This window comes from Notamacropus eugenii, chromosome 1 (genome assembly GCF_028372415.1).
Source record: "Notamacropus eugenii isolate mMacEug1 chromosome 1, mMacEug1.pri_v2, whole genome shotgun sequence".
Classification (NCBI taxonomy): domain Eukaryota; kingdom Metazoa; phylum Chordata; class Mammalia; order Diprotodontia; family Macropodidae; genus Notamacropus; species Notamacropus eugenii.
Window position 1 is genome coordinate 309,849,670 of NC_092872.1, and position 11,596 is coordinate 309,861,265.

General features: G+C 44.6%; 1 protein-coding gene across 1 annotated transcript; it reads left to right on the top strand.

Moving 5' to 3' along the window:
• Positions 1-4,560: 4,560 nt before the first annotated feature.
• Positions 4,561-6,699, top strand: CCDC177 (coiled-coil domain containing 177). Its single transcript, XM_072640829.1, has one exon. The coding sequence runs from the start codon at positions 4,561-4,563 to the stop codon at positions 6,697-6,699; it is 2,139 nt and encodes a 712-aa protein (XP_072496930.1).
• The last annotated feature ends 4,897 nt before the right edge of the window (positions 6,700-11,596 follow it).

Consider the following 11,596-nt stretch of genomic DNA (forward strand, 5'->3'; position numbering starts at 1 on the left):
TAAAAATATGTCTTTGACTGTGCATCTACCAAATGTGTCCCTTTGAAACATCAAAATTTTACCCTTTTTGTCCTCAGACTTTGCCCTGACAATATCAGAACTTAACTTGTGTTTTGGTTTCTCAGTGCCCATGCTAGCACTCTGGCTAACAAGACACTGACTATGAGACTGACTTTATTTCACCTGATAAAAATGCAAAGGACTGGTACTGAAGTCCCCAAATAGTAAGCACCTTCTTCTCTGGTAAGCTTCATTTTCCTCAGGGACCTTCATACTAATAGTGCTACATTAGTCACCTTCCCTCAAAGGGGGGACACTTGAGATTTAAGTACAATTGTCCCCTCTGATGAGCCCTACCTTCCTCTGAGAGACTATATGATTTCACTAAACTTGTAGGGCCATGTCTGAAGTTGAACACGCAATCAGAGAATGAACTCAAAGGTGACAGTGACTTGATCTTCCCTACTTCCATGCTACCCCCAAAACATGCAGAGTCCACATAACTTATAATACCAGTGAAAGACAAAGGCTAGATTTGTTCTTTTTCATAGTAGCTTTTTCTCTTTCATTTCAGTCACTATAATCCTTGACTTAAGAGAGATATTTGACTTGGCCCAGGAACTCTTTGCTGTTCCAATGCTGCCTCTGTCCATTACCATCCTTGGAGCCAGTTGGTTCTCTGGAGGACCTTGATTCTTCCTTGGAGGGGCTATGTGAAAGTGCAGGCTTCCTTCTAGGAAATCTAGTCCTTTTTTGCATATAAACCTTCTCTTCTCTCTCTGACCTATTCCCAACACTCCAGAATCCTGGAGTCCATGTCTAGACAGCTTTTAAAGAGAAAACCAAAGGTGTTTGAACACTATCAATACTGTATCAATGAGGAAGTCAATGTGGGCAGAGAGTTTTAGTGTTTAGTGAAAGAGTTAAACTTTGTTCTGGAAAGTTTAGGATAAACTTTATGTAGACAGGATTCCTTCTAGAGCATTTCTAAGCACATTTTCTGCTATGTAAACCCCTCCAAAGCAAGGTTCCTCAGTACATAGTACTTTCACTATTTTTGAGTCTGAACCTACGATTTTATCTATCTAGGAAATTCTCTGATGAAGAAATCTCTTCTACCAATGCCTATCATCAATTGCTCTGTAACTTATAGTGTTAGAAGAGTTACCTGGGGACACAAAAACTTTAAGTGACATTTGGGGGGAAAGTGTCAAGAGGACAGACTTAAAACTGCAGGAAAGTTCTCTATCCTCTACAGCCCAGCTGCCTTGAATTTACTAGGTGTTTAATAAATGTTTGTAGAATTGAAATAATTCAAAGTATATTATTGGTATTATTTTATGCCTTTTGACAAGATCTGGGAAAGGGGGAGGAGTTGATTACTCTCCATTTTACAGAGGAAGAAACTACCAGGAAAAGATGCTTAATGAATTATCCAGTCACACAGTAAGCCAACATCTTCTGGATTCCAATTTAGGTCTGTTAACACTAGTCACAAGGCTATAACACTACTAAACAAATCAATGTCCATAATTTGGCAAGGCCTTTTCTCCCTCTCACAATTCAGTTTCAGCTTGAAAAGGAAAAGCTGCCTTATTCAAAAATAACATCCTTCATAAAGCAACACTCCAGAGTTTTTATTTTTACAGTTTGGAACAATCCTACAGAAAATGTGTTACATTAACATTCACAGTCGTCTCCTTTGCCATAGCCCACCTGAAAACTGGCCAGGCTTCAAATATTCTCAATATTTCTTCACTAAAAAGGGAGGAAAAATCAGACAGGGTCTCAAGGTTTGTTTGGGGCCAGCCCCCACCTGGCATGCAGAGACTGGCTAAAACAGATACATATGGCCAGCAGGATTTCACTTGACAATTCAGGTAAGGGAGGTCCTTTTCCTTCTGGTCAGTTTCATACCTCTCACTGCTCCTGCCAGAATTTCTAGATGATGCTTTCCCCTTTCCTTTCCTTTTTCCCCTGGAGAAAATTCATCCCAGCTCTCAGGAGCCAGGAGGAATTGGGGGAGGTGAATTTTTTTTTAAAGCTAGGGGACAAAAGATGCATACTAGATGGAGCTGTCCTTCCCTTTTTTTTTTTTTCAAAAGTGGTGTGAAGGGAGGGAAGGAAAGCATTGTTATTTTAAGGAGGAATTCTTGCACTCCCCCTCCCGCGTGTAGGTCGTATGTGCGCAAGGTTTGCTGGGAACTATGGAGAGCCTCCTGATGCTATTGCTGTCGCCGCCGCTACCGCTAGTGTCGAGGCAGCTGCCACTGGTAACCTGATCAAGCCTCCGAACAGATTGCTGGATGGGCTGAAACCAAACAGAGGGACCACGGGAACAAAAGCCGTAGGAGCTGCCTTCAGCGCCCGGGAAAGTGGAGTAAGTCAATTGCGCTTAGGTTCGGCTGCATAGGATGCCATCCCCCGGGTACCTTTTGATCGTCTCCCTTGGAATTCTTGGTTGGAGTGCGGGTGGCAAAGGAGGAGACGTCTGAGCATGTGTTGTGCGTTCGGGTCCGGCGGCGGTGCGGTGGTCTTCAGTTAGGTGGCTCTTAGGCAGTGTGCGCGTTGAGGGGTGCGAGAGGAGGGATTTTTCATAGCTTCCGCAGTGACCGTGAGATGCCTAGGAAACAGAAGGGCCGCCTGGCTGGAAGGGCGCTTTGTGCTAGTAGTCCGCTGCACCCCTGCAGGGGGCACAGAGTATCAATAGCCCAGGGTCCCCTCCTCCACCCCTAAGGAAGAACCTGAACTGATTTGAAATAGATGACTCGTGGGGTTCTTTATGTGTTGAGTCACATCCATTAGCTGTTCCCACCCTAGCCTGCTTTCCTTAGGTTCTTCCTAGTCCTAGGAGTCATCTATAAACTTTTTCTTCAAATAGTGTTAGGCGGGGGAGATTGTTGCATAAATACAATTTCTTGATCTGAGAGGCATTATTTATATATTTATTTTTGTGAAGTTGCATCCTCCCTGCATTTTCGGCGGCTGGTTTAAGCCCTAAATAAATACTGTTAATCCTCTGGGGAATCCTCCATCTCGTGGGGGTGGGGGGGTGGAATCGCTTCACCTTCTCCCCAATCATGACTTAGCAATTTGCAATTAGGAACGAAATTATATTGTGTACCAGTGTAGCAGGAACTTGCATTCCCCCGCCCCTTGAATTCCCGCGTCGTAAGATCTCAGGCCCTTAGAGATACAGGTTCTGGTTAGAAGAGTGATGGGAACTGCTTTCTACCTTCCCCCCTGCTTCTCTTTCCTCCTCTCCTTCCCCTCTTCCAGCTTGGCTTTCTAGGATACCACCATTGTTATTTCCTTTCTGCTAGTCTGCAATCTAATCCATTAGCGGATTAATGGTGGTGGGGTTGGGGGTGGGAATGGGGTTGATTGGAGAAAAGAGGCAGGGAATGCATTTAAACACATTTCACTTTCAACAAATATTGAATGTCCACTCCAATAAAGTTCTATCCTAAGGGCTAAAGGTATGAGTGAGGAGCACCAGGTCAAGAGCAAGGGAGGTGATGGTTCCCTTCTACACTGTCTTTCTTGTCAGACTACATCTATTAAGTAGCACATTTAGAAAGGATGTCAACAAGACTGAGTACAGGTTGGGGTGTGCATTTTTGTTGTTGTTCAGTCCTGTTTGACTTTTCATGATCACATTTAGGGTTTTCTTGGCAAAGATATTGGAGTGGCTTGCCATTTCCTTCTCCAATTCACTTTATAGATGAGAAAACAGACAAACAGGGTTAAGTGACTTGCCTAGGGTCACACAGCCAGTAAGCGTCTGAGGACACATTTGAACTCAGGTTTTCCTGACTCCAAGCCTGGAGTTCCATGCACTGTACCTCCTAGTTGCCTAAATTGTGCATATATAAGATCTGCAGCTAAAGGAATCTGGGCTGAATAGTTTGGAGAAAAAAAGATGGCTTAGAGGAGACATGGATTAGATCACAGGATCTAGACCTGGAAGGAACCTTAAATACCAGTTTCTTCAACTCCTTGATTTAAAAAAAAAAATTCTTAAAAACTTATTTGCAAAAGAGGAAAGAAACTTGTTTAAAGGTACACTCAATAAGCAGTTAAATAGGGATTGAAATAGGATTCTATGGTTCCAAATTACATGCTTTTTATTATTCTGAGTTATTCCTACTTCTATACCTGTCTTCAAATATTTGAAAGGTTATACTTTGGAAGAGGGATTACATTTGTTCTGTTTGTCCCAGAGGTCAAAACTAGAACCAAAGAGAAATTACAGGTAGGAAAATTTCAGCTTAACGCAAGAAAAAACTTCCTTATAATTTAGTAGTCTTGAAAAGGAATGGAAGTCTTCAGGTCTTCATAACTAAAGGTCTTCAAAAGGAGGTAAATGATAGGTTGTGTATAGATTTTAATCCAGTACGATTCATATTTTGGACAGGGGGATTGGACTTTGTAAACTTTGATATTGCTTCTAGTTCTTCAGTTTGGTAGGTCATTGCTTTCTGTGAATCTATATTTTTTTTAAAGGAAATTTTTCCCTTGTTTTCCACAGCTGCTCCACAAACTGGACAGGGCCGAACCATGGTGGACCCTGTGCCAGAGGAGGAGGAAGAAAAAGCAGGAGCTGAGCCAAGCAGTGCTGGAGAAGATGGAGCAGCTGCATCTGCATCCTCTGTCCCTACTGGTGCCCAGCAACTGCCCACTGCAACATCTTCTGCCCCACCAGGTGTACCCAGCAAAGCTGAGGGCCTGGCAAGCTACAGGGAAGGCCGGCAGCGGGAACAGTCGCCTATGCTGCATCTTGATTTGTTCAATTTTGACTGTCCAGAAGCAGAGGGCAGCCGCTACGTGCTCACCAGCCCCCGCTCATTGGAGGCCTGTGCCAGATGTGCAGTTAAGCCTGTGGAGCTGCTACCTAGGGCTCTGGCAGATCTGGTGCGTGAGGCGCCAGGCCGCTCCATGCGGGTGGCTACAGGGCTTTATGAAGTGTATGAGACAGACCGCCTAGCCAAGCTACAGCAGTGCAGGGCTGAACGGGAGCGCATCATCAAGGAGGAAAAACGGCGTCTCTTCACACCTCTGAGCTCCACCACAGCAGTCTCAACAGCAGGCCCGATCCCGACTGCAGGCCCGGGCAGCAGCAGTAGCTGCAGTAGCAGCGCAAGTCTCCCAGCTTCTCCTGCTCCCCGCACTCCGCGCACTTCTCGCGCTCCCCGCAAATCCTCTTCATCACCCTCGCCGGCTCGAACCAAGCCTCCTCCAGCTGCTTCCCGACCCGGCAAAAAGAGCCACTCACTAGATTCTCTGTCTCGCCGGCGAGAAGGTGCCCTAAGCTCGGAATCTGGGGCCTCCTCCTCCTCCTACAGTGGTGATAGCCTAAGGGAGCACTGGCTGCCCCGAAGCCCAGCCACTGGTGGCCTCCTTGCAGGGTCTGCTGCCTCAGCCCCCAATCCCCAGACGCGGCCGTCGGCCCTCACCTTGTCGCCCCTGTCAGGTCGTAGCTTCAGCCTGAGCGATCTGTGCCACTCACCCCAGACTGCCCGCCAAGTGGAGAGAATCGTGCGCCAGGTGCGGGAGGAGAAGGGCCTCCGTGGGCTGCCAGAACGCGACCGTAAGATTGCCGCCCTTATGCTGGCCCGCCACCAAGAAGAAGAATTGCTTCGCGAACAGCAAGCGTTTGCCCACGGCCAGTGGGAGCTGCAGCGGGCTAAGGCCATGCAGCAGCGGGAAAAAGAGGAGAAAGAGAAGCAGCGGGCCCTAGCGCAATGCCGTCAGGCCTGGGCAGCCCAAGTAGAGGAGCGTCTGGGGAGGCTGGGCCGCGAGGAGCGGAAGGCTGCCAGGCGATTGCGGAGCCAGTGCGCTCGAGGCGAGGAACAGCGGCTGGAGCTCGTCGAGAGGCAAGGTCAGCTTCGGCTGGAGCGTGCTCAGAGGGCCGCCCTGGAAGACAGGATGCGTAAGCTGCAACAAGAGCACAACCTCAAGCTGTGGGAAGAAGGGCGGCAGAGAGAGCGAGAGCGGGCTGACCACGCCCGGAGGGAGCGGGCGGAGAGGGCAGCCCGGACCAAGCGGAAACAGGACACTCACCTGCAGAGAGAGAAGCAGCAGCTGAGCCGGGCGGAGCGGGCGCATCATGAGGCGCTGTTACAGGGACTGGCCCGGAAAGAGCGCAAAGAACAAGAGGGGCTACGCTTGTCTCTGGAAGCGAGCCTGGAACGGGCGCAGGAAAACTACGAGCAGCTGATGGAACAGCGAAGCCGGCATTTGCGCGAGAGAGCACGGAGGGAAGAATTGCAGGGCAGGAGGGCCAAGGAGGTGGCTGAACGCAAGGGCAGAGAACACCAAGAACATCTGGAAGCGCTGGCCAAAGCAGGAGAGCAGCGGATGCAGCACGCTACACAGGTGGTGTCGGAGGCGGTGCAGTTGAAAGCCCGTCGGATAGGGCAGAGTCGACTAGAGAAGGAACGGGCGCAGCGGGCTAACAAAGAAAAGGTGGACCGAGAAGAAGACAGCCGCAGGCGGGAGCTGCAGCAGGCCATTGAACGAAAGTGGGAGCGGAGCGAGCGCCTGTCTCGGGAGAGGCGGAGCGCGTTAGAGAATGCCCGCTCCACTGCCCGAGCTTCTTTCCACGTAAGAGAAAAGGTGCGAGAGGAGACTAACACGCGCACTTTTGACCGGATGGCATTAGAAGCCAAACTCCATGCCAGTCTGGGCAGGAAATGAGGGAGCTTTAGAATGAATGGCCCTTCCAGGCACTCTTTCACTTCATCCTTCCACTCCATGCCTTTGGTCAAGTCTTTGATTTCTAAAGAGGATTAGGAGAAGGGAGTACCGCACAATGACTTCTTACCTCTCCCCAATGAGGCAACGTTCAACAAAGAAAAATACGAAGAACCTTTCAGAGAGTTCATCCTTAATTTCTAAGAATTACATTTCTTTGGGGCCCGGGGAGCTAGGGCTCGGCACAATTCATGACTGCTCTTACCTGAGTTTTATCTTCCCGTAAGCCCTTTACCAAGCCTTCTTTGTGCTTCTGGGGAGTTTCTTGGTAATAAGCAGAGAGGAGCTGGGGAGAAAGGGTATTCTAGTGATCGGTATTGCAAATTACTCCGTCACTTTCCAGATAATAGCACAAAAATTACTACAGTACCTCCTTTTCTCCCTCTCCCTTCTGCGGCAGCTACTCTCTTCACCTTACTAAACAGGGTTTTGTTTTAAGTGCCGTGACTGAGTGGAGAAATAGTAGTGGTTGTCATTGACAAGGACTCTTTCCAACCCTCTTTCTCATCTTGGAAAAGAAAAGTACAGGTACAGCATCTGGGAATACTCAGGAAGGGAAGCATCATTAGAAATTTTAGTCCCACACAAGGTTATACAGGAAACTGGACAAGTTTTTCCTTTCTGGTTGTAATATAAACTTGCTGGACTTGGGGGAACTCTGGTTTCACAGACTGTCATGTTCTTTCCTGATTAAATCGTTCTACTGATGGTGGTAGGTAGGTGTCTGTTGACAGACCATCCCAATGTAGCGTGTGGAAAGGACTTGTAACCAGGTTGCTTTAATACTCACCAGAGAGCAGTCATGCCTTAAATAGCAGTGCTGTCCTCATGTGCCTGCCTTCGCTCATCTCTGATCATTTCTCCACAGCTTTGCCCTCAGAACATCAACTTCTCAAGGTGGGCCCCTGTTTTGGCCTCTGTGGTACAACTATGAACTTCCTACAGCTCTGTTGGCAAAGTTGTGTGTTCTGGCCCCAGTGTGCACCACTTCAAATCCAGAACTGTCTGTCTGCAAAATGTGGCGTTCAGACAACTTTGTTTTTTTTAAAGCCTGTTTGCTGATATTTCTCTTCCTTCCTGTTGTTTACATGAGAAAAAAAAAATGGATTGTCTGTCACCCAGACACTTCATTACATAGGCTCCTTCTTTCCCTTTCCCTCAATTACAAAAGGAGTTTTGTTGTCATTCTAATAGGAGTGCCCAGACTCCTATCTTAGTATCTCTGGTTCCCTTCGCTTCCACTTGAAGTTATTTATCTAGTCTTTCTGCTTCATTCTTTCCATCTGCCAAACAGGGATAGTGATACTCTTTTTCTAGCACCTCCAGGTCTCCAGGATTAAAGGCATTGCATGAGTATTAACTATTAGTATTGTTAATGCTTTTTTTTTCCTACACCTAGAGGCAAGAGGAAGGAGAAATTGTATCACCCTAAGCAGGGATGGGGATTGGACCTGTGATGTCATTAATGTAGGGAAGTCCTAGAAGAAGAAACTCCCTCTACAAATACCAGTCAGCATCTTTTCTGCAGCTTTGTTTTAGAGAGTTTCCTAGAGCATTAAGAGGTTAAATGACTTGCTCAGGATCACACAACCATGATGGGTCAGAGGAGAGATTTAAACCCAGGTTTTCATGATTCTAAGGCTTTTTATTCATTCCACCAGGGCTGCTTCACATTACTTTAGAGTAATTCTGAAAATAGGGACATCACAGAACCCTAAAGATGGAAGGGAAGAAATGTCTGTCAGCTGATTATCTGCACTCTACTTGAGCATTTCCAGGAATGGAAAACACATGGCTTTAAAACTATTTGCATATTTTGCCTTTACATTACTTTCATGTTGGAATATATCACTCCTCTATTGCCCAATGAGTCATCAGTTATAATGATTTTTTTTATTTGAAAAGAGAGAAAAAATACAATTTAGCAAAATTAATCAATGCCAATTTTACACTACATGCAACCTTTCACACCCGTAGTTCAAAGTCTCTTCAAAGAAGGGAGACAGCACACAATGCTTTTATAGGCAGATTATTCCACTGTTAAATAGCTCTCCCTGTTAAGAATTAGTGAATGGAAATTTGTTTCCCTCTGAAGAAAACTGGTCCTAGTTCCATCATCACAAGGAATATGGGAAAGCATTGTTGTTCACATTTTAAAAATGAGCAGAGAAATACATTCATTACATTTTGTGTGTAGTAGTCAGCATGGTACAGAGGAGAACATACTAGACTTAGATTCAGAAAGACCTGGGTTCAAATCCCACTTCTGACATTTTCTAGCTGTGTAACTCTAGACAACTGATAGTTCTCCAAGACATCTGAGTCATAATGAGTTGCTATCTGCCTCAGTGGAGGGAGTTCTTCTGGGGAGATAGGGTGCTTCCCACTAATGAAATCACAGATGCTTCAAAGATACAGGAGGTAGACTTCTTTAAGGTTTTGGTCTGGTGCTAGCATCTATTGAGGATAAATGTAGGAGAAAATGATGTTTTCATATTAAATTTAAGACCCTGATGAGACCAGAGGAGGTATCAGTGTTCCCAACTTTGATCTGAAAAAGGATTTTTCCTCCATGGATTTTTCTTTATTGGAATCCAAATGTCAGCTACTTGTAATGACCAGCATTGTTTATTGGTGAAAGCTTTAACTAAAAGATTCTAATGCAGTTGTGGCTACTTACCTTCTTTTCCTTTACTGAATGTTAAAGGGCTTTCCAAACTTTAATGAACAAATTAACTTGGGATTATTTTTTCTTAGGGTATTCTCTCTCTCTCTCTCTCTCTCTCTCTCTCTCTCTCTCTCTCTCTCTCTATATATATATATATAAAATATATATACATGTATTTATGTGTGTATATATTCACACATATATACACATATCTACATGTATGTTGTATATTCATATATATAAATATATATGTATTTAAAATGGAAATGAGATTTTATGGATAGAGCAATAATAGAAAGGTAGTTAGATAATATGACCTAGGTCAATCCAAGGTTGTTGCTTTTGTTTATTTACAGTGTAACATTGGATATATCACCTCTGTGTGCCTCAGTTTATCTACCTGTAAAACAGGGATAAGGATACCTGTCCCTCACCTATTTCACAGGGATGTTGTGCAGATGAATGAGAATTTAAATTGTACTCCATTCTCCCTTTCCCCTATTTATATTATGGCACAGTATTTGAAATCACTATTTACTTCCCATGGGCAGCTAGCTGGGTGACACAGTGGATAGAATGCTGGGCTCTAGAATCAGGAAAACTCATATTCCTGAGTTCAAATTTGTCCTCAGACACTTACTAGCTGTATGACCCTGGGCAAGTCACTTAACCCTGTTTGTCTCAGTTCCTCTTCTGTAAAATGAGCTAGAGAAGGAAATGTCAAATCACTTCAGTATCTTTGTCAAGAAAACTCCAGATGGAGTCACAGAGAGTCAAACATGACTGAAATAACTGAACAACATTTGTTCCCCAACAAGCTACCTAACTACTGTAATGCTTTATGGAGCTTATTTGGCTGATGTGAATATTCTGATATGGAAGTTGGAAGTCTCAAAAAGGTTCATCTTCAGTCTGAATCACATGTGGCTGGATAACCACAGGCTTAATGTCATTCAATTAAGTGATAACCCTAGAGCCCCAAACTTAGAAAAAAGTCATACGTAAATTTTTTTTAAAAGTATTGGTTTCTTAAGAATAAAAATAAGTGTCCAGAGTGGTTATGATGGTACTACAGCAGAAGATAAAACCCAAATTTAGTACCAGCAAAGCCCTACCAAGGCTCATTGTTGACTAGCACAAAGGAGATTTTTGTGGTATTATAGGAAAAAGGATTGAACTTTAAAATTGAAGACCTAGACTTAAAATTCTAGCTCTGACACTTACTATTTGTGACCAAGAGCGAGTCATTTTTTACTTCTCCAAGCCTCAGTTTCTCTGTCTGTAAAATTAGGGATAATAACACTTGTCCTACCTCCTTCATAGGGTTTGGCCAACTTTTCTAGTAGCCCAGCTGCTGAAATTAGTGGTCAAGTTGCTCTCTGGGTGAGGAGGTAAATATGTAGCCCAAGGTGGTACAATTAATTCACAAGCCCTCTCGTTTTATAGGTGAAGATATATAGGATGCAGAGAGGTGGTGCAAAGGAAAGAGGGTTCTTGTTTTCTCCTTGGGCTGAAGGGAATATAGAAGATTAATGTACAAAACCTGTAAGAGGAATAAATTTAAAGAATGGGAAAACTTGACTTGGTTCTACTGGCATAAGAATCCAAATGATAAGCCACCAGAAGATGCTAAAATTGTTGCCATTGCCCCTTCAAAGATTTTTTCCCACAGAACAGAGGTAATGCACAGGACCAAGCGAAGAAGAGGTTTCAGTTTGTGGGAACTTGAGGCCAGGTCTTTGGTTTCAAAGTCTAATGCTCTTCCCATGTGAACTAGGCTGAATTGATGAGTCAAGAAAAGCTAATGTCATGTCCTGAACATGACAAATACCTAACACCATATGAAAGTAGAAAGGAGAAAATATCCTCCTGACTACACAGACTAATTCTGCACAGTATATGGTTTAGTAAGTAGCGTAGAATAATAAAATTAGGAATTAAGCAAAGGTTCCACATGGTAAGGACAAAAGAGGAGCGTATCCGATTTGATTTTTATATATTTATTTCATATGAAGAGATGAAACATGATATAATGGGGGAAAGGCACTGGATACAGAATTGTAAGACCTGGATTTGTGACCTAGCTCTGCTACTCACAAACTGTGCTTGCCTTGCCTACCTCACAGGGTTGTTGTGAGGATCAAAAGGAGATCATGTATATTGGAAGGCTTT